The following is a 23,710-nucleotide window of genomic DNA, read 5'->3' as shown; positions in this document are numbered from 1 at the left end:
AGCAATAGGTTTGAATAGTATGTAATGATAAAAAAGTAGCAATAAGTATTCAATGATGGGAGTCTTTTTTGACGATCGAATTATCCTTAATTAATAAAAAAAAAATAATTCACAGAAAGAGTTAGTCCGCGAAGTTGAAATGGGTCCCTTCAAGCACACGGTTGACGATGGTCTAGACCATGGTCAGGCCGCTTTCGAATGCATTTACACCCTTCTGGATTCGTGTCTTGATCGATTGGATGTTTTCGATTTTTCGAATTTTTGAATCACGTTGAACTAGGATTGAAAGGTTTGCTGTGTTTTCTTGCAAAAAGCACTCAAAACGTAACTCAATGTTCACGTTCTTTTGAAATTTATTTGCAGCTCATAACAATATTAAAATGTTGACGTATTTAATGGTCGCCCGTCTAGCCAATCTATGTCCTACGGCAAAAAAATAATATGTATTTCTCGATTATGAATATCTGAAATGACATGGGGGAAAAAGTTGAAATAACGCATCAGATTTTAATTTCTCAGGAAAGATACGCAACGTGCTGGAAAGGGCATCATAGTGGAACAAAACCTAAACAATGTTTCACGTTTCATGTTTCATGTTTTCACACAATGTTTTCATTGGATGTTCAATATATTGACATATTGCAACCATATTTCCCGTTTATCATTTCATATTTATGCATATATTATCTTTTGAACTAGCACTTATCAGTATTTACTGGGTCATCGTGTTGCGTCATTAATACATGTCGCAGTGACCCATTAAAGGGTATTGCCCCAATTTACTGGTCAAATCAGGTTTTGAAATTGTCTCACGATGAAGTTCATAGCGATGTGTGGTGAATTCATTAAAAGAATAGAAAATTGGACCCTGGTTAATGAGAGTTTTCAACGGATCGAAAATACGGTTTATTTAATGGCAAGTTTGAATAAATATGTCATTCCCGCGAGAATACAAACATAGAATACCTATCAGATAAGCGGCCCAACATTGCGTAAAAACGTCGAATTTAGGGCTCTTGATATTTCAGGCCAAACAGACATCACACCTCAATCGTCTGAGTGATAACGTGAACCTGGTGGTTTTTCGGACAACTAAGAATTTTTAAATTTCTTTTTAATCAAATTTTCGTGTAATGTTTAAAATATTTCTCATTAATGTTTTTCGTTAAAATTGAGCTGTCTAAAGCGTTTTCAAACAAATTTACATTCGATTAGAATATTTAATGTATGCAGATGTAGATGGCGTCTGCTAGTGAAGGTTATCAGCTAGATAAAATAAACCTAGTATGTAACAGGCCTTCGATTTCTCTTAAGCCATGTTATATTTTTGGGTAAATAAAAAAGTTCCTAGAGAGCAATTCGAAAACCACTGTTGAATCACGAGGAGCTGTAATCGTAATTTTTAAAATTTACATCGTGGTATAGTCCCATAGAATTCTAAAAAGAATCCTTGTTTTATTTGCTAAGAGTTATCTCCAAATCAAAGTATACTTTCCTTCTGACGACTTGCACGTGATTCTCTGTTTAGAACACTTGGTTGGACATGATGAAGCACTCCAGAATTTTTATATGACGAGCAACGTGAGCCATCCAAGTTGATGATGGATCGAGTTCTTGACGTAATGATTTTTAATTTACATCATTTTCTTACATTGGATGCTACAATTTTCTTTTTGCAGGAAGAAACTGAAAATGGAAACCCCCAAGAGGATGGGAAGAAAATGTATGAGCAAGAAGAATATAGTGGCACTGATTCTGATGAAGATGAAGTCCAGTATGGAGCAAGAAGAAGAAAACCTGATAAAGGACCATTTCGGGGAAACAAGTATTAACTTGTCAAATTTATATTTAAAATTCAATGTTACAAAGTTTTTTTTTCTTAAGGTTATATGGAGATAAAACTCAGGGAAGAGGAAAAGTCCTAATATTTTCTCCATCTCCAAATCATGAAAATGGCAGGGGAAGAGGCAGAGATTATGTTCGTAGCAGAGGACGTGGATCACGGGCATCTGCTTCTGAAGACCATGAAGATGGATCTAACTACTCCAGGAAGACAAACTTTCGAGGCAAAGCTTATGACAAAATGAATGACTCAAATGAGAATTTCTCATCTGAAGATGGGCGAATTGGTCGTCAGTTACGTTTACTTTCGAGGGAAACTGATGAAGAAGTCATTATTAAAATTTGCCAGCAATTACAGGTATGCTGATAAGTTGTATTATTTCTTGAATAGGCTATATATAAGTGAACCAACTTTTTAGGAAGCATTTCTGTTACAAGATAACCTCCGCTATATTCGCTACAACCTCATCCCTATCGGCAACAGCATAATTGAAACTTACAAGCTGATAAACAGTACTCAAGCTCGACAGACCGTATCATTGGCTATCTCTCGTTTGGGATTTGTTTCGGATCACGACTTTAATAGGTAAATGAACTGTTTGTTTTTTCCTGGAAATAAAGAAACTTATTTAATCATTTGTCAGTTTTGCCAAATGGATTTTGTCTGCATATCAGAAAGAGGCAAACGAGAAAGTTTGCTGTTCCATTATGGAAGCTTTAACTGAGGTACATCATCACATTATTATTGTATTGTATGGAAATTTAATCCATGAAATTTTTTGGCTCAACTCCCTTTACTAGATGCTGAAATTGAATGAAAAAAACCCTCGTTTGAAAAATGTTGACACGGTAACTGGGTTGAATATGAGAAATTTCTTCTGTAAGCTGATAATTTAATTGCGATTTTTAGCTGTTGCTTCCTGGACTTCAGTCGGCATTGGAGTCAGCAGATACTCCCGACTTGTTTGAGTCAACACTTAACCCGGTGCTGTTGATCGCTGTGAAGAATCCTACATCATTTCTTCCTTATTTCAGGGTTAGTATGAAAAACAATTGCATATGTGTATTGAATTTTTGTTTGGACAAAAAATAACAATGAATACTTTTCATATAGGACACAGTAGATATTTTAGTTGGTTGGTTTGTTGATCCTGCCCAACCAGTGAAGGTGATTCGGTCGGCCACCAGGGCACTTCAGATATTGCGTCCTTTTTGGAAAGAAGACCTAACTTTCTCGAAAACTCTCCTATCTCAATTTCTTGAAGATTTGGATGCTTATGCGGCGGTAACTTTTAAGATTGGCCTCATTCACGTAAATTAATCGTTAAAATGATGAAAAAATGTTTTTTAAAGGAAACCAATGCTCTGCTTGTAACCCCCGCTCCTCCCGGTGAAGATATTTTGGCTGTATCGTTGCGAAAAATCGCCTCTCTTTTAAGGTAAAAAGCCAAGTTTACGAAATTTTTCTTGTTTTAAACCTCCTGTGTTTTAAATAGTGTGTTTGTGGTTGTTGGAGCCCAAGTCTGCCTCCTGCCGGAAACTTCAATTTTTTCACCTGGCTTTCTTAACATTGCATTATCGAAAGTAAGCCTATGCGCAGGAGAGCTTCTACTGCGGGTTGGAGAAATGGATGAAACGGATGTTGAAGGCAGCGCCTTGGGGGATGTTATCCAGTTTGGTACGCTTTCTAGGCAATATTTTACTTATTTTATTCTTCGTTTCTTATGGGGTTTTTTGTTTCCCAGCAAATGGATGTCTCTCACTCTTGGTAAGATGGTTGGGCAACCGAGTCACTCCAGAAGCTATGAAGCCATGTTTCGATCTTCTGGAACGCCAAGTCAAGTCAGCAACTAAATACGAGTATCCTCTGTTAATCAGCATGCTGCAGTTGATGACTTGCTTGGCCGAGCAACAAATAGTAGCTTCACATCTGCCTCTCGAAACCATCCAGCACTGGATGGAGGTATCCAGTTGGGTGATCTGTTCTGCACGCAGCCGCGAAATTCTTACTCATGTAGCCAAACTCTTGCGTGCAATCGTGAAAGTGAAGAATGTCTCGTTGTTAATTGAAGTCTACAGGTTTAAAACAAAGTTTACTGATAAAGTGTTCTTTGTCACATTAACCTGGTTATTTTTAGGCGATTGGCATCGGATTTGGACAATTGTTTTACAATTTTGAGAGAAAAGGGCAACGGCAAAGTTCACGTTTGCAGTGAAACTGAAGAAAATGCATTACTACTTCTCTCTCCGTTAGCTGATCTCGGTAAATTACCAAATATTTCTTACCCTGTACCTAATATTTGATTTATTTTTCCGATTATTAATCGATAGGTCGAAGTAGTAGTCTTGTGGGAATGTGGGCACTAGAACCTAGCTTGTTAGAGCTATTGGTCGGTAAGCTTCAACCGGCCGATCGAATTCAATCTCTTTACCATAATCACCCGGCCTTATGTTTGGTAATATTATTTTATTTAATGTTATTAAATTATCCACATTACTCTTATATATATTGTATATTCATAGGGAATCCTGAGAGTGCTGCACTGCCATGCCAAGAGCCATAGTCATTTCGTAGCCAACAGTTGTTTATTGGTGAATGCCGCTTCTGGCAGCAAAAACCTGCACGGCTGCATATCTCCAACGAGCGGAAATCTTTCGCTCATTTTGAATTTATTGACGGATCTGTGTTTGGAGTTTAGTCGCATTTCTACTTGCGAAGCCAGCAAGATCCTCCTTCTGCAATGGTCTGGACAGTTGCTGGATACTTGCAAACCTTGTACATCTCAGCTAAATCAATCGGAACTGTTTCAACGTTTTCTTTCATCCGTTGTTGGATTTTGCGAATCAACATCCGCTCATCATCCATTTGCCGTGGAATTGTTGCTGTCCTCTTTATTGGATTTACCGGAGATCACTCTTAAGGTACATGCTTAATTTATTTTTAAATCAGATGGATTTTCTTTTAAATTTTCTTTTCCATTGTAGACGAAATTGGCTGCCCAAGTAGCCATGATATGCATACGTCAATTGCGCAACGATTCACAATCCAGCAATTTTCTCCACTTGCTTGGACGATTTCCACCACAAATCGTTCTAGATGCCACATGTCGAATCAAAAAGGATTTGTTGACTGGTATGTCAATTGCGACTTGGGTTCAAAACGAAACCACGATTACTAACCGCAGTAGCCAGCAATTTTTCGACTTTATCTTCAAAGGTTGTAATTATCTACCTCTAAATGAACAACACAAATAATAGTGCTTTACTAAATCATTTGCAGGTGTCCCAGTTGCTTCGTTCGAATCCATTTACAGCTTCTATATAGGTGGTTGCAAAAGTAATAGTGCTCAACCAGCAAATTGCGATCTTCCATTGTGGCTCGCTGTTCAGTCTGCATTACTTTGCGTCAACAGCAAATTACGAACTCCCCTTGGGAAGGCGCAAGACACATTTCTTGCCATTGAAGGTATGTAACAATTTTTTTTACTTATTATATGATTTGATAACTATATCAATGTTATGTCCTAATTAGATGCCATCAAGTCTGCAGCGGGGCGCCCTTCTGGCCAGGAAAGCGTAACAGAGCAGAATCTAGCCCAGTTAAACCGCGTTCGACTCCTCTTATCGTTTTATGAAATGCTGGAAAAGTTCATGTACAACGCATTTGATGGTTGCAGTATTGCTCTACCGCTAGCACCGAAGGTATTTGTTCGAAATAAATATCCTTAATGTGTGAAAATAATAACTAGTTTCATTCTTCCCCGTTTCAGGCTATTCGGGTCTTCTTCCGCACCAATCAAACTACCTGCCAAGAGTGGGTAAACCGTATGGGTTGCGCTGCTTTGACTGCATCCGTTCGTGTAGGTCGGCACGCCAGCGCCGCCAGATTTGGCCTTAATTTGCTTGCTCATTGGACTCATACTCGTCGAGCAGTTGGTAAGTTATTTTTGTAGTATCCGTGGAAATTTAAAATCCTTATGACTTAACTGTTCCTACAGACTCTGCTGATCTAGAAAACGTGCTTCAACAAGTTGTACAAAGTCTGATCAAGTTAGGGGCGTCACAACAAATCCGAGGACTAAAATCTTGGATGACTGCTCCTAAGCAAGCAGATTTTTTTCACCTGATAAACGTAGACTTCCTCGAAGCAGCTGCTCTTCAAGCTGACTCAAAGTACGTTTTGTCCTCTTTTAATTTCGTCGATGATAATTTTCATGAAATTATTTACAATTTAAATGAATAGGTATGAAAAGGCAATTGAATTTTATTCAACCACCGAAGGCCAGCCGACTTCATTTATTTGCAGCCAGGTATTAATTTTGAAATTTGGAAGATTGTCTTTATTTCTAAATCACTTTTTTTTTCTCTTAGGTTATCGATTCATACCTTGCGTTGTCAGATTGGGAGGGTTTTATTAATTGGAAGAGCCAAGCTGTTGAATGGATAAACAACGTACCCCAATCGAAAAAGCAAATTGCTGATTTAATGGAAGCGTTTGATCGTAATGCCCATTTACAATGGCCAGAAAAGTCCTCACCAGCACTAGAGGTCCAATGGTCGGTGGAAAATTTGATGAGTGAAGCCAAGAGCGGGCTGTCCATGGCAGCTGATCGAATTCGAGCTTCACGCTCCGTGTACCTAGCTCCTGCCTGTTCCTGGAAGATCCTGGAGACTTTGGTTGGCTCCAGTTTGGAGCTGTCTAATTTCGCTATCGAAGAGAGTGTGGCAAGTTTGTTACCACTAGCTCATGCTCTATCGCACAAGAATGATTCCGCATACCTATGGATGCAACACACTCACTCGGTCCTCAAAGGTGCTAGCTGTACCGGATTGAAGTACTGTTCCAGCAAGACCGGCGTTGAATGGTCACGTTGGCTTCATTGGTATTCCTCATTGGACAGACAGGCCGCCGATATCACTACTGCTTGTGCCGAGATGGACCTTTCCATCGTCCCGCAAGCTCGTCTTGAAGGAAACTTGCGTCTAGCCGAGCGTCAACTACTGCGGACCATGAACAGCTCCCAAGTTTTGGTTCAGTCTCATGATATGGCCACTCAACTAATGAACGAAGCTCTCAAAATGAATCTAACTTGTATTAGCAGCACAAGACTGGCTATACTAAGGCAATTCGAAGGAGCAAAACTACTTCATCAGTAAGTTGCATATTTAAGTCCAAAAATGTATCTATCTCAATAACTATTATTTATTTCAGGAAAGGCGAGACGGATGCCGCCATCAGCGTCCTTACGCAGTGTTCTCTAGCTTTGTCTCGTTCACTGCAGGGTTCTCAAAGTGCTGCAGATGCTATTTTGCCTCATATGGCAGAATCTTATACATTGCTGGCTAAATGGCTTCAACAGAGTTTGGAGGATGCATCACCATTGAAAAACATTGCAACTCTGAAAGAGTTGGCCAACGCCGGAGCAGTCGATCAAGACCACGCTGCATTAGTCAGTAAATTAATGGAGCGAGCTTCACAGTTCTGTCCTTCTTCATCTGAAGCTTGGCTAGCGTGGGGTCAATATCAGTATTCAGGAGCTCAACAACAGACGCACATCAAGTCACTGCTAACAGGCGTTTTATCGGCAGAAGATATTGCTCGTTTAAACGAAAGCTTTGATGAATTGTCGGGCGATGTCGAAAAAGTCTTGACGTCGGATTCGATTCTGAGCAAAAAACCAACTGTACTGAAGCGCCTTGTGTCTGAAGTGCAGAGTCGTCAAGTTTCTGCTGTCGAGAGCTACAGTGGCTCCTTAAAGGCATTCTTTCAATATCTGAATCTTCGAGGATCAAGCAGCGATCAAAGTCACCATAGAGATACTGTGGATGTGACTCTTCGAATTTTATGCATCTTAAGCCGACATCTCGACCGTAAACTAGACAGCACTATTGACGACGAATTCATTCAAACTCTTAGTGATGCAACCGAGCGTACACCTTCAGGAGCTTGGCGTTCAATCACTCCGCAATTGTTCTCTTTAATGCAACATGGTCGGCCTTGGTTGCGAACTTTGGTTTGTAATCTTCTCGGTCGTTTGGCGTCCGAGTGGCCACAATTACTCGTCTTCCCAGTTGCAGTTGGTGCCGCTGGATTGGCTTGGTCTTGGTCAACTGACCCGATAAGTAAATAATATAAATTTTTGCTAATATTCGTTAACTAATGATGCATCATTCTAATTAGATTTGAACGAGTCGGGCGACGAACCAGATGAAGCCAATGTCGAAGAAGCGAAAACTGAATTGTGTAGTGCTTCTGAATTGCAGACCGTGTATCAAGGAGTGATGGATGAGATGAAAATGCAAGTACCTGAAATGGTGCAGGACGTCCGGCTGTTATTGACCGAACTTCGTCGATTGGTGCTTCTATGGGATGAACTGTGGGTTGCGGTTTTGCAACAAATGCATCCGCAAGTGGAACAGTTGTTGCATAAATTGCAGTCACAAGCACAGAAATTAAATAAAAAGACTGGATTGAATGATGCGGATAAAAAGGAGCTGCTCCAAAAACATTTTATCGTGCTATTCAAACCTGTAAGTAATTGAGACAAATTTTTTTTCCGGAGCAGCTCATTCATCCTTTTTGTTTTTTATAGGTTTTGTTGGTGCTCGAAGCTGTAGCCAAAATCACCAACCTTTCCCCACAGACCCCTCACGAAAACTGGTTCACCCAACGATACAGTAAAAATAAAAAAGGCAATACCTTTTTTCTTTAGATAATTAAATTTGCTTTTGTTTCATAATAGGTAAAACTATCAATGACGGCATCGAAAGTTTTAAAGAAGGATGTAATTCAGAACGTACCGTCGCTGAGCTATGGCTTCCGTTTAAGAACATGCTTCAACAATTGCAACATATAAACTATCGCCGCTCTGTTCTTAAATTGGACGATGTCAGTCCAGCTTTAAAACTGATGAAAGGTGCGATTTGAGGAAATTTCTATCGATGAAACTTATGATGAAACTTAATAACATTTTTCTTTCAGATACAAAAATTCCGATGCCCGGGGTTAACGATAGCAAACAAGTACCTACTTTGTTTATTAAATATGTGGAGAATGTCATCATTGTCTTACCCACCAAAACTAAACCAAAGAAATTTGTTTTCGTTGGCACCAATGGCAAAAGGTAAATCTAACGCAAATGAATCTGCTGTGTGAAGTAACGATGTTATCGAATTTTTTAAAAGGTATGCGTACCTATTTAAGGGTATGGAAGACTTGCATTTGGATCAACGGATAATGCAGGTATTATCACTGACAAATGTGCTCCTCTCCGACTCGAAAAATCGTTACCGTGCTCGTCATTACGGCGTAATTCCTCTGGGACCTCGCTCGGGACTGATTCAATGGGTTGAGGGTGTTACACCACTCTTTGCCCTTTACAAACGCTGGTTGCAGCGACAAGCTGCCAACATCGTACAAGGAAAAGGAGAAAAGGGTAAAAGAATCATTTATGAAATTTACCCCATTATTTGTAGTAAAAAATGTTTTTTGTTTTTTTAATTTTCAGACAACACAGCCACATCCGTTCCTCGTCCGTCGGAACTATTTTTTAACAAACTGACACCTTTGCTGGAAGCAGAGGGTCTGAGTGCGGATCCCCGCCAGCGTAATCAATGGCCGATCGAAATTCTACGTCGAGTGCAGGCAGAATTGATGGAAGAAACTCCAAAAGATCTAGTTGCACGGTAAATTCCTGAAATAAGATACTCCTCGTGGTATCTCTGTGCTAATTTCTTAAATTTCCAGAGAGTTATGGGCTGGTAGTTTGAACGCTGAGCAGTGGTGGTCGTCAACTTTGCGCTTCGGACAATCTTGCGCCGTAACTTCTGTGATAGGTTACACTATTGGACTCGGGGATCGTCATTTGGATAACGTTTTGGTTGATTTGCGCTGCGGAGAGGTGAATAAAAAGAAAAGTCATCTCATATCGATATGTCTAACCACTTCTGTTAATTAAATTCAGGTTGTCCACATAGATTACAATGTTTGTTTCGAAAAAGGTCGACAACTTCGAGTTCCTGAAAATGTTCCGTTTAGAATGACGGCTAATATCCAACATGCGTTGGGAGTTGCCGGAACAGGTAAAGTTTTTTTTTTCGTACTTCCCTGAGAAGCTTATAATAATTTTTATGGTATCATCGCAGGATTGGAAGGAACATTCCGCTTATCGTGCATTGATGTAATGAAAATGATGCGGGAAAATCGAGAGCTGTTCAAGATTCTGCTGGAACATTTTGTATATGATCCACTCATTGATTGGCGAACCCCACTTCCATCCACTTCACATGAATCAACGCTTATTCCACTTTATGTGGTGAATCCGGCTCTAGCAGCACAGTGTTCAATCCAGAAACGCATTGCCGAGACAGACTCTACTTTCAAACTTTTTGAGTTACGGATGTCGGAACTAGGCCCTGATTGGTCATTAAACCATGATGAAATGGTATCAATCCTCTCTTCGTTGAAAGAATCTTCTTCTGCTTGGGGTGATATACATCAACAAATTGAAAGGTACGTCGCTTTAAGAAGATTGTTTTCTTCGTCTTGAAAGTGTCCTAATATTGTTAAACAGGTTACAGGAGGAAGTTCAAGACCTTCATCAGGATCGTCTTGTTCTGTTTGATGTTCGTTCAGACAAAAATCATGTTATGCGCCAACCGCAACAATTATCGACGATTCTTCTTCCTCTACGTACTGCTTGGGAAGGCGAGAAGAGCGTGCGAGCCGCTCTAAGAACACTGGTTGAAGACAATTCGAAGTGGACTCAACTCTACTTGGTATGAGGATTTACTTTTTTCATATCTCTTTGTATGTCATAACAATTTTTACTGACGTTTATTTGGTAGATGGCATTCTCTTCTTTGACATCGGGACAACTCAAACGATGGGCAGATGAAATAAATTGTCCTTCCCTATCAACCGACAATCACGAAACAGGATTTCCACTTGCAGTGGAGTTCTTGAATACGTCAGGACAAACTGCTTTGGCGCATCAAGGCCAATTATTAGATCAGCAGGTCGGTTTTTAAAAGCGTTTTTGTTTAAATTTGTCTTTTGTCTTGAACACTATTTTGTTCCCGATTAGGTGCGATTATTCAGAGAAAATCAACAAGCAGCAGCGTCGGTGGTCATAAATTTGTTAGGAACTTATTCCTCTCTTGCTGTTCAATACCCTGCTAACAAGCTAGAAATTCACAGGTTCATTGCTTTTGTTTATTATTTGCTTATTCTTAATTTTAATGCATGTTACAAATTTCAGGAACCAGCTGTTTTCTACCTGGGCCAATGATCTCGAAGAGAACCTGAGTACAGAAACTTGCCAACGTTTGGTCGCGTCCTTCCAAGACCACTTCAATATTGATTCACCCGTTCTTTCAGCTAAACAACAGCGTATCGTCGACTTCAACTTTTCTCTTCGTCGGTTGCTTAATGAAGCTTCTATGCGTCTGCATCAGGCTTCATTACAATTGAAAGAAGATAACGGATTAAGCAGCTCTAACGAGCTGATGATGGTATTATTACTTTTAACCTATGGAAATCTAACCAATTTACTAGTATCATTTTAACCTTATTTATAATCCTTCCGTAGAAATCACAAGAGTTAATGAACCAACATCGTATTCTACATGGCCAGCAGCCTGTCAACTCAGCTGTACTTGAAAGCTTATATCATGTCTATCAAGAAATTGAACCGGCCCAATCTGCAGGATCGTTCGATACTGTAATGGTTGCTTGCAGTCAAGCTCATTACGTATCCGAATTAATGACGACAAACGACCCTGTAGATGATCCTATTTCCAGTACGTACTTACGTGGTGATTCAAATGGATCCCATTTTTATTTAACGTTTTCTTGCACAGATGATGTCGCAGCTCTAAACCTGCTTAATCAGTTACATCAAGATATGCAAGAGTTCATATTTAACGGCTCAACAATAGTGCTCCCAGAATTGATCCGGTTGTTTGAATGCACTGACACCAGTGTTTTGCAGCTTCACGAAGAACTCGAAGCTCTTTGCATTGATATAAACCTCACTAAAGTACGTTTTATGACAAGGTCAATTTGTCTGTATGCATCTTTCTAAGTTAATATCATTATTTCCAATCAGATGGAAATGACGCGATTGCGCTTCCAGGACTTGCTTGGAGAAGGAGGATGTGTTGAAGAGGAAATTCGTTTGACTCAAGGACAAATGCTACTTTTGTGTCTGAATGGTCTCTTTGAGAAAGTAGAAAATGGATTGATCAAATTGGCAAATCATTTGCAAAATATGCCGCCAGTAAAAAACAACGTGGAACTTCTTGAAGATGCCCAACATAGAATGGTAAACGTGTCAAAAAAAAAGTATGAAAAGAAATTAATTGACTTTTGTTTTAGGAGTCGGAGTTATTCGATAACTTGGAAGACACTCTTATGGGCCAACGTCTCATGTTGATGATGTCGCTCTTTCAAAGCTGCTCAGATTGGTCAGAAGGATTTCAAACGGGCCAGATTTCTCGTGAACTGCAACAGGATTCGTTTGTTGATAAATTCCAAAGAATGGCGAGCACTTGGATGGTTCAATTTCTATCCGGTGCAACTTCTTTCTGCGTTGTTCGCCTTTGCATCCATTTGGCTGACGAGTCAACGAGTACCGAAAACGGTCCCTCAACTTCTATCGAAGATTTAATTGCAATTAAAAGAAGCTCAATGAAATCGCAAGACTTAAATGAAGAGCTGCTTGATGAGGCCTCCGAACTGGTACATTCAATCGGTGAGCAGTGGCGTAAATCCGAACTGGTCAAGTTAGCACACCAACGACAAGAGATTGATCAGTCTCTAGCCCAATTACTACAGCAGCAATTGTCTGCCCATTCATGGTTACATGACACAAATGCGGGCATCAATTCGACGTGTGGCCTATTTATTCACAATTTGAAACAATCACTTTCGGTTTTATTGTCGCAATCTCCTCAGTTGACAGAATTTCACCAACAAGTGACGCAATTGGCCACTCAAGTAGAGCAGCGTCTCAAATGGGCCGTGGGGGCGAATTCCAGTCTTCTCAAGGTATTTCGCAACGATTTCGTGTCCGTGACCGATTTCACTTGATGTTATTATTACATTGTTATCAGGTTCTCAATGAATTCACCGAACTCCATAACAAATGCCTCCAGCGGTTACAGTCACTCTCTTCACTGGCCACTGCCCTGGCAAGTGTCAGCAGTGCTATTTTGCATTACGAGTCTTTCCGCACGAGAACTCCCGAGGCACTTACCGTAGACTCTACTTTTGTTCAAGTAAATTATTCCTTCTAATTATTTCATCATGACCGATGTTTACAATTTGATTGATCTGTTCTTGTAGTTGCTGTCTCAATGTCAAGACGTTTGCTTGCTGAAGGATTGCGGTACCAATGGACGATTGACCGACGCTGAAGTACGATTGGCCCAACGTATCAATGTAGGAGAACAAGGTGCCACTGAAGACTGGATTAACCAGACAGAAAAATATATTACTGGTAATAATAATAGATAGATAGATAGATAGATAGAATTCCATAGTTTTCGAATATTATGTTTTTTGTTTTGGTTTTTGTTTTTATTTTTATAGATAAAATTCTCGCATCTAAAGATCGGATGAATGAACTGGTGTCGAAACAATCTACACGAGTTGAGGAGTTACATGAGTTGAACGCCATCATGCGAAATCAATTGGCCGTTCACCATCAACTTATATCGGATGTGCGCTCCGTATTGAAAATCATGGCTAAAGTACATAAGTTTCACATAATTTTTCTGGGACAAAAACTAAATGATATTTTTTTCTAAATGTAGTGTGAAACGGAGGATGGATCGGTTTCTCAATATTTGGAGAAGTATCGCCAGTTTTCGGAATGTTGTTCGTCAGTATCGCGTCATTTGGCCGCCAAAGATTATGATTCTAAGAAGATGGGTGAAATTCAATCTGAAATTGGCAGTTTACAGGACATGACAAGTAAGTTCAATAAAGTAATAAATTTTTTTAGAATATTATTTCATTTTATGCTCCTTTTTCTTTTGTAGGCGATATCTACAATGGGTTGCGGCAGTTGTGTGGAGTTCTAACTAAAACTGAACAACCAATCAGGAAATCTAATGAAGGTAAGGTTTTAGCTTAAAAAATAATTCTTTGGCATTTGTCTAAGTTTCATAACTCCTTTTTGTTGTTTAGTAAACGCTATCGCTGCTTCAATTTGGCATCGTGTGCGGCTGAAACTGGAAGGACGAGATCCTGATCCGAACAAGCAACTCACCGTTGAAGAACAAGTAATTTTTACTTTAAATTTTATCTTTATGTAGTAAAATCGTGTTGTACAAACTTATTTTCATCCAGGTTGACGCCATTATCGAAGAAGCTACAAATGTGGACAATCTGGCCCTGCTCTACGAGGGTTGGACACCTTGGGTGTGAATCAGCTGCGAGTAAACCGAGAAAATTGCAACTTGTCAAGTAAGGGTTTCTTAGATTAGATTTTGATCAAATGCAGTAACATTTCTTTCTTTCTCAGGTCTAGCCAAAAGACGTTTTGCTTAAACATGTCTCCTCACTTAGAATAAAGAAGGCAAATATCGTCTCTTCTAGATGTTGGGGGAATAAGCATGTATGCAAAACAGTTGTGGCGACTATGGAGAAAGATGTACTCTTGTTAGACACGTTTTTGTCCCACCATCTTTGCAAACAGACTGTACGTGTGTGACGGAGTAGAAGCCAAGTAATGTTTCCCTCCCAACTTCGTCAGCCTCCGTGTAGGGGGGGTGAGGTTATTTTTTTAAACACTTTTTGTCCAGTATTGGCTAAAAAAGAAAATTTAACTTCACCGGGGAAGAGGGAAATAGCTGGGCCGACCCCTTTCCTTCTGGGGAGGGGTCGCTATCTATCACAAGGTCTTATATTCTTCAAATTAATTTCCTCGTTTGCATGAACGAGTTATTTTGGCTTTTTCCTCTTTTTGTTTCCCATTTGTTCAATCCTCCTAGGAGGCAGCATTCATAGAAAACTTGTACCGCTATTGACACGACGCCCTTGTCGTCGAATATTTCACTTCTTCGCTTCGTTCCGTTTTCTTCATTTGGAATTTTCGATTGAATTCTTTTCTAATTTCCTCTTTTGTGTAATTCTTACATTAAATCAAATACAGGAGAAAAAAAATCCTTTTTGAAATGCATTTTAAATTGTTTCAAAGTAAAGAAATTTTGTTGGTTTACAAAAACAGGAGGATAGCGTTAGCAAAGATCGAAACAAACATTCGCATTTAACTTCAACTTTTCAATAATCAGACAAAAAAGTGCTGTTATTCGATTCAAGATCAATGTTAAAGAAAAGAAACAATAAAGGTGAATCTTATCAAGAGTCTTGGACACAAACAAGAAGCGACACAACGATTGATTGTAACATGCGAAACAATATTTACATTGAGTCGAATAGGACAAGAGGATCTGAACATAACATTTGCGTAGCTCACCTATTCGATTTTTGTAGAGCTTTCGACCGCTTGTGGTTGCTGCTGTGGCTGTGGAGAAGGACCATAAAAGATTAATTCTGGTATTTGGCCTCCTTGAACGCCCGTTCCATTCGTACTTTCTGAAGAGCACTGAAATTGGAAAGTGACGTTACTCACGTTGACTTCGCTCAAACCCTCCTGCCCGAAATAGCTAAGCTCTGAACCGTCGAGAATGGCCGAAGCTGTGTAAAACGTATCTGGCTCGACCTGCATAGCAACACAGCGAAACAACATTTAGTTTAAACCAAAATAGATTTGTTAAAGTCATTGTACCTGAATTGGTTGTTCAAAATGGACATGAAATGTATTGCTTGATCCGTCCGAGAAAAATTTGGCATGGTTTTCAGCCAGAACACGGCCGAGGCGTTTTAGTTCGATGCGTACACTGTAATCAGCCGATCCATTCGAAGAGCCATACAGACCGAAGCCAACAATGAAGATACGCTTGTCAACACAAAATTGGATACTGTCGCATCGGCCACGGTAACGCCATTGGTTGCTTCGATAAGCTGACGACTGGAATCGGTGACATACCTGCGGCTTTAGCCCAGCTCGAGGCTTGCAACTGCATTTCAGTTAAAGTTGTTGAGATTAAATGTTAGCTAAGCCCATTAAACCGTTTGTCAATACCTATAAAGCAGCGAGGGTTTGTTTCGAGCTGTGTAGTATAGAAAGACGTCAGTAGTTTCTTGGAGAGTCAGGATTCCTGACTGGGCGGCTTCGTTGGCAAAATCCTCGAGAGCCATTGTAGGTAGTCGAATTAGAAAGAGAGAGTCGCCCATCACTGTGCGACAATTAGCTGAATCAACTTCTAGACTACGGCGTTTACATTCGGCGGCTGCCCATTGCAAAGCAGCTTGAAAGATGACAGACTGCGGAAAATAATACGTGAAAATCAACAAGCGCGTTGAGTATTTTAATGAGATATTACCTCTTTGCAGTTTAGTGATTCTCGCTGGAGAATCTGTTTGAGTGTGTCCATATCAATTTCGGTAAACCCTTCTGAATTGAGGGCTAACTGAGCTTGAGCATCTATAACTTCCCAACAGCGGGCCATGAGCTCGGGTTCTTCAAACAATCGGGATTGACTGAGAAGGAGGCAAGCATTCCTGGCTGTCAAACTTGTTTCAAGAAATAGAACACAAGCTCGACACAAGTGCGGGACGATATACTTCTTGGCCACGTAAAGTGTCGAAAGAACTGTGTCAGCCTCCAGTGTGATTTCGTCACAGTACAAATACCTGCAATTCGTACAAAATTTTTTTTAGTTACATTTGTGATAGCACAATTTTGGAAGAATTAGCGATTACTTCAAAAGGGTTAGAAATGCTGCTGGTTCAACATCAGGCACTTCAATTTGTGCCTCGCTTTCGGCTAGGCCACCGAAAAACATGGCATGAAATACCGAGCTGCCCGTGGCGAGAACATATTTATGGGCAGGAATAGTTTGCGTCCCACCTATTTGCGTGATAGAAAGGGGAAAATGTGGGTAATTTAGATGGAAAGTGTTGACAGGTCAAGGTCAAGGATAGAAGATTTTTACCAGGCGGACCAACAACGAAGAATATATCGGCCATCAACTCGTTGTTGAACATGGCTGCATTTCGCTCCCTGATGCTGATCTTATTGGCTTGCCAGTTGGGGTCAATTGTTGAAGCCTTGGCATTATTGAAACTGATGGGCCGTTGCTGTTGCTGGTGGTGGCTAAGCAATGGATGAGTAGTCAACGGTGATGTTGGCACACTGCTATTTGAAGGTGGTTGTGTGATTTGGATGATGTCTCCTGATCCGTCCTGGTTATCCACATACAAGTTGGGAGTAGGGCTTTGGAGACCTGGGAATTCAATAGAAAAAGAAAGGGCTTTAGTAACATTTTCCTCCACTGAATGCAAACACCAGGCATTTTACAGTTAATGGACTGTTGATTTTGAAAGTTTACATCAAGAAAATTTAACTTCTACATTTGCTTAACTAACTGTAAAATGCTTGTTCTCAAAGTCAATTGAAAAGAAAATACTGAAAATAAACGCACGGCTGTGATGTGAATGGGGAAAATGTTCGTAGTACTCAACGAGGCATTGTAACTGGTCGTCGATGTTGGTCCAACTCACCATTTTCCTGTCTCAACGTGTTGGCCCAGACGTTTGGCTCAGAGTCGCTTTGTTGCTCTTCGGTTTGCTGTTGCTGCTGAGAAAGAGTAACCGAACGTTTTTGCAGAGCGTTAGCCGTTGACACTTTGCAGTACATATTATTGTTGTTAGACGACATAACGTTTCACCCGATCTGATAAAAGGTGTTCAAGCTATTTGCAGATTCTCAAAACTGCTCATGTTTGTTTGTTTTTCACTCGATAAAAAAACAAATTTAGGAATACAATTCAGAAACGAAGGTGGCACGAACTGAACAACAGAACAAGTGCAGAGTTCCTTTGTGTCTGAGACTCTGAGTGGTGTGTACGTTCTGGCATCTAGTCTATGCCTCTATGGCCATTGCTTTGACAGATTTCCTCCTCACTGGCTCCATCTACAGAGCCCATGTAACGAGGAAGTCGCTTCTGGCTAGTTGTTGGCTTCAATCCCAAGTCGCAGTTGGAAAGAGGCCTTGAAGAGTTGTTGTAGAATAGTACTCCTTTATTAGGGGTCCAACTCAAGGATACAAAAGTATATAGTATATAAACTCTTTCTATTTTTATTTCGTAAAATAAATTCTGAGGTAAGCGACCCTTTTTTATTCGGGTCATGTAGACGCATTTTGCCATACCTTCTAATTTATTTAGGATACATTCTAACCGTAGAAGTTTATTTTTATCAATATAGAAATGGCTCAATTCCCAAGGTAAAATGGGATATTTTATACAATGTCAAAATCGTTTACTAATGACACTATAAGCTTCTTATTGGCCTCGATAGTTCAATGACCTTACCTTTAGTCATTATAAACGAGAACACTTTTACGATTCTCTTATACCCAAGAATGTAGTTGTACAATGTACAATAGGTATGAAACTACCACTTTGACCTTTAAAAAATGTAAAAGCTTTTTTTTTTATTCGTATAGAACGAATTCCTGAAACCCTGAAACACTACTGGCTAGTGGCTACATAATATACCGTTGAGCAATTCTCGTACTTTCCCAGCGCTGCGACCTTGTAAAAGATCATTCAAGGAACAGGAAGTTTTAGTTCACAGCGTTTGGCCGTCTTAAAAAAATGAGGAAGCGCACTACAGGACCAAAAGGCTCTTTTTTTCTTCTAAGGATAAAGAAAATGTCGAGTCAGATTCCCCAGTGGCAAGGTCAAAGCCCCTTCTATTTCAGCTTCTCAACACGTCATAATGTGAAAACACGAAAAAGAAAAAAGTATAATTTTAATACAGTTGTTCATCAGATTAAATTTTCAGTCTGCAAAGGCTTTTATCACAACGCCATCAGCTGTGTAAAGCATGCGTACACATTGCGGAAATTAAATTTTTAAAGCGAGTAGTTCAGTATTGAGCATTGTTTAGAAGATTTCCGGGTAATACCCTGCAACTTCGACAAACTAGTTTTCTATTTTTTAATAAAGACTATATAAAAATACGGTCGTGCTTTGTTTGCACGAGTGGTTTGTTAGATTGTCAATAGATTAGTCTAAAAACTGGATGGCCTTGTGTTTTTATTTGTCCACCTTCCATAGCCGGGAGGTGGATTAAGGAATCAGTAGCCAGGCACGCACCTTGGTAGAATTCACGAAGGACGTTCGTAAATTTTAAAAGTAAACTAAAGTATTGGTATTGAAGTGTTGGAAGTACAACGCTGATCGTTCTTGCTCACCTTGGCTATATCAAGCTAGCAACAAAATTTGTTTCGAATAATCTCGGCACGTCTTAACTTTTTACGTGTTTGTTGATGTCGTCTTTTCGCACCTCTGTTTTAATCAGTCGGTATAACAATTTGGAGAAAAAAAATCCATTTAGTTGGAGAACGACTCGAAACTTACTTACCCGCTTTTGAAGGAAGAAATTCTGTTAGTTCTTTTCTAATGTTCACTTGACGTATACTCCAAAATTTGCAAGGGACACACTAAATCGCAACATGATCACTTGACGACGAACTAGCAACTGTAACTACACATGCTAGCGCTGTAAAACATCGGTAGTAATCCAGTGAAGCGTGGAGGGGTGGGGAACGTGCACCAACTTCATAATAAAACCTCCCCATCGTCCACCACGATGGTGCCACGGTCGTGAAAGACTGGTTTTTTGTCGTTTTACAACTCGCCAACCAGAGAATCACCAAACGAAACCTTGGACCATTTATGACAAAAGACGAAAACTTGATTGAAAATGAACCAATTTGCCTCCAGGCTTTTCTTTCTATGAGATTGCTTGATTGTTTACTTGAGCTACGAGTCCTACGACCGATAAAATAAAAATAGTGAAATGAACCCCATGTGATGATAATAAACGGCGGTTTAATTCAAAATAGGGCAAACGAAATTTCACTTCGATACACGATCAATTTGTTGTTTGCATATAATATATTTGTTTTCCAATAATTTCAGTGGCAACAGAAACAATATGGCAGATCCAAAATTCAGCAGTTTGTAGTGTTTGTACTTCATTACCAGTTATCCAGAAATTCACACCCAGTCTTTGGTAACACATTCTGCAAATATAAAACGACATTAGCATATATTATTTATTGCCTGGATAAAATTAACACTGGTAAACAAACCTGAGAACTCAATGATGAGTATTCATCCTCAGATAGAGTAGAATTATCTTGTTGTGATTGACTGCTGGAGTCATTCATCATTTCGTTGATGTGGTTGTTTTCTTCACAAACTTTGACATCAGGATTCTGAATTATTGCTGACTTGGGAGGTTTAGGTGGTGGCACAGGTGGTTTTTTCTTCTTAAGAATCTGCTTTTCTTCTTTAGCTAGGGTGGGGTCCCTCGGAGAGGATGCATCCAGCAATTGACTGGATGTCTTCCAGGAAAACGGTGCAGAATGCTCATCCCTCCATTGAGCTCCAGATTCATCTTGCAAGATCTTGTTGCCATATGATATCTTCAACATTGGGAAACTCTCAGTGAGTTTGTTGGGTTCATCCACCACTGAATACCTTAAAACGGCGTCGGGATAGATAAGGCTTTCGTTGATGACTTGATTTTGCTCCTCGGCACTGAGATAACCCCACGCAGATTCATAGTTTTCACGAGTTGAACTGATGTCGTCACAAATACGTTTAGCAATAGAGTTGAGTGAGCGAAAATATTCGTCCGAAACAATGCGCAGGTTCTCCATTTCTAACTTGGTTTAGTGAGAAAATACGTGAACAGAAAAGAACAATAACGTTTTCCTTCCTGCTTTCATGGCACAGATTTCGTGTTATTTTGGTCAATAGGGCAGGCGTTGCCAGTGTTCTTTAAACATAGGCTGAAAAACATAGATCTGGCAACCACATACCCGTTAACATATCCTCAGATTTCTAACTGCTGTTATTTTTAACGAAAATTCCCACGATTTTATCGTTAAATAAGTTTATCGCATATTATAGCGGCAAGCGGACTAAACAAATAAGATCAACACAAATTTTGCGCAACATCCAATATGTATTCAACAGTTTTAATTATTATATACACACTGAGAATGTACGTGACCAATTTTAAGCCTTGGTTTTGGCCGCTGGAGCTGCTGCTGCAGTCGTAGCAGCAGTAGCCGGAGCTGGGGTCTTCGACTTTTTGGTGGGTCCCATAAATTGGGCCTTATCCGCTGGAGTTTGGAATCTACCATGGCCGAACTTGGATGATGTGTCGATGAACTTCAGCTCAATCTTCTCCAAAGCAACACGCTTGGCGCTTGTAACCAACGCCTAGGTAATACAAAATACCATGGTTAAAATCTCTTCATTCACTTTTTCAACGTTAACAAATTAAAAGAAGGCTTCAGTCCTATCATTAAATTTCACGTCGTTCTCATACAGTAAATTGGCTCTTCGGTTTATCATCATCAGCCAAGACAATAATTAAAATGAACTGGAACACATTTACCTTGCGAAGAGTAATGACGCGTTTCTTTGGTCCCATACAGCACCCCTTAATCATGACGAAGTCATTATTAACCTCACCATAATGAACGAAACCTCCCATGGGAGTGATGGATTTGTCTGTCAAATCGTACTCGGTAGCGGCATTGTTCTTAATGACCTGAAATGCGAAGAAAAATAAAGATGAAAAACTGGTTCGAAATACAATAGCTTTGTCATGTATCAAACCGAGGTGATCTACCAAAGTAATTTAAGTACTAAGGTTGAGCATAAGTGGTCAGACCCTCTTTACTTTACGAGATCCTCTAGCACCGGAATATTAGGCATTCATTAAACCGGTGACTCTGAGGCTCGAAATAATACTAGAATACTACATACCTTTCCCTTGCGAGTGTGGATTCCTTTTCCAATCCTGTAGATCTTCTTGTTCATCTCAGTACGATGATGGTAACCCTTTTGACCGGCGCGAGCAACGGTGTACTGAACACGAGACGGATGCCAGGCTCCAATACAAGCGACCTTGCGGAGACCCTTGTGAGTCTTGCGAGGAAGTTTGCGTGTATGCCAACGCGATGTCACACCTGAAAGAATAGACCGACTTAGAAAACTAATCGAAAACAACTTGTCTGAAATATTAAATTTTCACGATCAAAAGGAAGGCAACATGATTTTCAACATGGTACTCTGACATGCTATTGTGTTTTTCATCATCTCGAAACAGAAATTATCGACAAGTGTTAAAAAATTACCCTTGAATCCTTTTCCCTTTGTAACACCGATGACGTCAATCATTTCGTCCTGAGCGAAAAGAGATGTGATCGGGATAGTCTTCTCCAAGTGCTGACGAGCCCAGTCCACCTTTTGACGAACAGTTCCTCCGTTAACCTGGATCTCCATCATGTGGGCTTTCTTTTGACGCTGACGGAGCAGTTTCATCTTCAAAAACGAAACGCAATTAATACACCGGAATCAGAAACACATCGAAGAAAAACCAACCTGAGTGTGAGCGATGACCCGGATAACTTTGCAGTATCGTTTCATGGCCCTCAATTCCTTTTCAATGACTTTCTTGCCCAAATCATCTTGCCATTTCTTCGAAGCCTTGGTAAAGGCCTTCTTTTTGGACTTGTACCTTTAAAAGAAGAAAATGTTTTAAGAACCACTAAGGGTACAGGTCTCATCAGTTCAAACTGAGCGGAGACTATGGACCCAATTGGATTCAGAGCTCATGGAAGTGCAACCAGAGGAGCTTAAGAATTAATGAGCATTTTATAAGAAAATGTTTCAAGACAGTCATCAGTTCGCCCTAGTTCAAGCAAGTCTGTCTTCAGGCATTTAGCTCAGGAACCATATTAAATCATCACTTGACTGTCTTTTTACACCAAAGAAATCTAAGTACCAGTTCTTGTAGAAACGCCTGCGGCAATCTTCACCGATGTGTTCAGCCCAGACAGTCTTCAATGCACGTAGACCTTTAGGAGTGGCAACATAGCCAACAATGCCAACGATGACCATAGGGGGTGTCTCCAAAATGGTAACAGCTTCAACAACCTCCTTCTTGTTAACCTCTGCAAGAGAAACAGATTTAGTAATCTTTCTACACTAGTAATGCTGTTCAGAGATGAAACTTACTTGAGCCTGGCTTGTCACATTCACGAACAATATGGGTCATGCCAGCTTTGTATGCCAAGAAAGCAGTCAAATGAATTGGCTTCTTGGGATCATCATGAGGGAATGACTTGACGCGACCACGGTGGGAGCGACAACGTTTCTTGGGGTAGAACCCCATAGAACCATGACGAGGCGCACTAAACTTCCTGTGAGACTATACATAAAAGTTCGTTGATTGAGATATCAGATAAACCATAGATTGTAGATGACTAATGCTACAGAAATATAGCATTTAAATGAGAGCAAAGCAAGGTCCATTCACAACGAACGGAACATCTCCATCTTTAGGAATACAATAGCTAATTTACGTACAGGCAATACACTTCAATCTAAAGCAAGTACTCTATTAAATAGATTACAATTTACGGATTCAATACACATAGATACACATATATACAACATATAGGAAAACTAAAATGGCTTACCATGCTGTTTCAACGCTGAAGACGTACAATGTAAAAGAAGGGAGATTCTCTTAGAAGAAAGCAACGTCGTTTTCCTTTTCCTCACTTCCGTGTCACTGTTGCCAAGTTTAAATATTCCCTAGTTTCGTTTTAGTGCGCGTGCGCTTCTCAACATGAAGAATATAGATGGCGTTGCTTTTCAGCACTTTTTTCAAAACTTTTTCGAAACAAAAAAAAGTGAG

The 23,710-nt window shown here is 40.0% G+C and overlaps 4 protein-coding genes and 1 long non-coding RNA gene across 10 annotated transcripts; 2 read left to right on the top strand and 3 right to left on the bottom strand.

Moving 5' to 3' along the window:
* Positions 1-1,293: 1,293 nt before the first annotated feature.
* On the top strand, positions 1,294-15,029 carry LOC124190360 (serine/threonine-protein kinase SMG1-like). 3 transcript variants are annotated; one of them, XM_046582984.1, is made up of 48 exons: positions 1,294-1,419; positions 1,529-1,619; positions 1,680-1,825; positions 1,885-2,200; positions 2,262-2,428; positions 2,487-2,568; positions 2,644-2,691; positions 2,753-2,878; positions 2,957-3,127; positions 3,196-3,281; positions 3,339-3,520; positions 3,588-3,921; positions 3,981-4,105; positions 4,174-4,298; positions 4,366-4,764; positions 4,828-5,059; positions 5,123-5,308; positions 5,375-5,544; positions 5,613-5,778; positions 5,841-6,015; positions 6,086-6,152; positions 6,214-6,995; positions 7,055-7,965; positions 8,024-8,373; positions 8,436-8,520; positions 8,586-8,759; positions 8,825-8,966; positions 9,028-9,278; positions 9,351-9,528; positions 9,590-9,743; positions 9,807-9,924; positions 9,988-10,354; positions 10,416-10,620; positions 10,690-10,860; positions 10,929-11,041; positions 11,103-11,355; positions 11,433-11,643; positions 11,704-11,882; positions 11,952-12,167; positions 12,221-12,892; positions 12,958-13,122; positions 13,190-13,343; positions 13,436-13,596; positions 13,660-13,819; positions 13,888-13,965; positions 14,036-14,130; positions 14,198-14,314; positions 14,373-15,029. In XM_046582984.1, exons 2-47 carry the CDS (start codon positions 1,599-1,601, stop codon positions 14,273-14,275), a joined length of 9,747 nt encoding a protein of 3,248 aa, XP_046438940.1. In that variant the 5' UTR covers positions 1,294-1,419; positions 1,529-1,598; the 3' UTR covers positions 14,276-14,314; positions 14,373-15,029. The 3 variants fall into 3 exon arrangements, with proteins under 3 accessions (XP_046438940.1, XP_046438941.1, XP_046438939.1); XM_046582985.1 differs by having other exon boundaries at positions 1,296-1,395; positions 1,468-1,619; XM_046582983.1 differs by having other exon boundaries at positions 1,321-1,619.
* On the bottom strand, positions 14,955-19,656 carry LOC124190362 (BTB/POZ domain-containing protein 6-B-like). Of its 4 annotated transcripts, none has more exons than XM_046582988.1 (8): positions 19,346-19,656; positions 17,398-17,552; positions 16,909-17,199; positions 16,676-16,823; positions 16,297-16,606; positions 15,996-16,237; positions 15,639-15,930; positions 15,017-15,572 (listed from the first exon to the last, which is right to left on the bottom strand). In XM_046582988.1, exons 2-8 carry the CDS (start codon positions 17,477-17,479, stop codon positions 15,327-15,329), a joined length of 1,611 nt encoding a protein of 536 aa, XP_046438944.1. In that variant the 5' UTR covers positions 17,480-17,552; positions 19,346-19,656; the 3' UTR covers positions 15,017-15,326. The 4 variants fall into 4 exon arrangements, with proteins under 4 accessions (XP_046438942.1, XP_046438944.1, XP_046438945.1 ...); XM_046582989.1 differs by having other exon boundaries at positions 17,398-17,549; positions 19,346-19,589; XM_046582986.1 differs by lacking the exon at positions 19,346-19,656 and having other exon boundaries at positions 14,955-15,572; positions 17,477-17,960.
* Positions 17,878-18,845, top strand: LOC124190367. Its single transcript, XR_006872948.1, has 2 exons — positions 17,878-18,362; positions 18,423-18,845. It is a non-coding gene; the product is annotated as an uncharacterized LOC124190367 (long non-coding RNA).
* A 139-nt stretch (positions 19,657-19,795) lies between the features above and the next one.
* On the bottom strand, positions 19,796-20,754 carry LOC124190366 (uncharacterized protein C1orf198 homolog). The gene is made up of 2 exons (XM_046582994.1): positions 20,079-20,754; positions 19,796-20,009 (listed from the first exon to the last, which is right to left on the bottom strand). Exons 1-2 carry the CDS (start codon positions 20,649-20,651, stop codon positions 19,965-19,967), a joined length of 618 nt encoding a protein of 205 aa, XP_046438950.1. The 5' UTR covers positions 20,652-20,754; the 3' UTR covers positions 19,796-19,964.
* A 185-nt stretch (positions 20,755-20,939) lies between these two features.
* LOC124190364 (60S ribosomal protein L3-like) lies at positions 20,940-23,630 on the bottom strand. The gene is made up of 8 exons (XM_046582993.1): positions 23,490-23,630; positions 23,026-23,218; positions 22,793-22,961; positions 22,390-22,525; positions 22,143-22,329; positions 21,772-21,974; positions 21,398-21,553; positions 20,940-21,219 (listed from the first exon to the last, which is right to left on the bottom strand). The coding sequence occupies exons 1-8, from the start codon at positions 23,490-23,492 to the stop codon at positions 21,013-21,015; spliced, it is 1,254 nt and encodes a 417-aa protein (XP_046438949.1). The 5' UTR covers positions 23,493-23,630; the 3' UTR covers positions 20,940-21,012.
* Between the last annotated feature and the right edge of the window lie 80 nt (positions 23,631-23,710).

This window comes from Daphnia pulex, chromosome 3 (genome assembly GCF_021134715.1).
Source record: "Daphnia pulex isolate KAP4 chromosome 3, ASM2113471v1".
NCBI lineage: Eukaryota > Metazoa > Arthropoda > Branchiopoda > Diplostraca > Daphniidae > Daphnia > Daphnia pulex.
The sequence above is the reverse complement of the archived record's forward strand: the minus strand, read 5'-3'. Positions and strand labels throughout refer to the sequence as shown.

Coding starts and splice junctions, on each gene's coding strand:
- LOC124190362 (XM_046582986.1), bottom strand. CDS start 17,633: ATGTCGTCTAACAACAATAATATGTACTGCAAAGTGTCAACGGCTAAC. Junction 16,824..16,908: donor CTTCGTTGTTGGTCCGCCTG/GTAAAAATCTTC, acceptor TCACGCAAATAG/GTGGGACGCAAACTATTCCT. Junction 16,238..16,296: donor AATCACTAAACTGCAAAGAG/GTAATATCTCAT, acceptor TATTTTCCGCAG/TCTGTCATCTTTCAAGCTGC.
- LOC124190364 (XM_046582993.1), bottom strand. Junction 22,962..23,025: donor ATGTGACAAGCCAGGCTCAA/GTAAGTTTCATC, acceptor TTTCTCTTGCAG/AGGTTAACAAGAAGGAGGTT. Junction 22,526..22,792: donor AGGCGTTTCTACAAGAACTG/GTACTTAGATTT, acceptor CTTCTTTTAAAG/GTACAAGTCCAAAAAGAAGG.
- LOC124190360 (XM_046582984.1), top strand. CDS start 1,599: ATGATGGATCGAGTTCTTGAC. Junction 4,299..4,365: donor ATCACCCGGCCTTATGTTTG/GTAATATTATTT, acceptor GTATATTCATAG/GGAATCCTGAGAGTGCTGCA. Junction 12,168..12,220: donor AAGATGCCCAACATAGAATG/GTAAACGTGTCA, acceptor CTTTTGTTTTAG/GAGTCGGAGTTATTCGATAA.
- LOC124190366 (XM_046582994.1), bottom strand. CDS start 20,651: ATGGAGAACCTGCGCATTGTTTCGGACGAATATTTTCGCTCACTCAAC. Junction 20,010..20,078: donor ACTCATCATTGAGTTCTCAG/GTTTGTTTACCA, acceptor TTATATTTGCAG/AATGTGTTACCAAAGACTGG.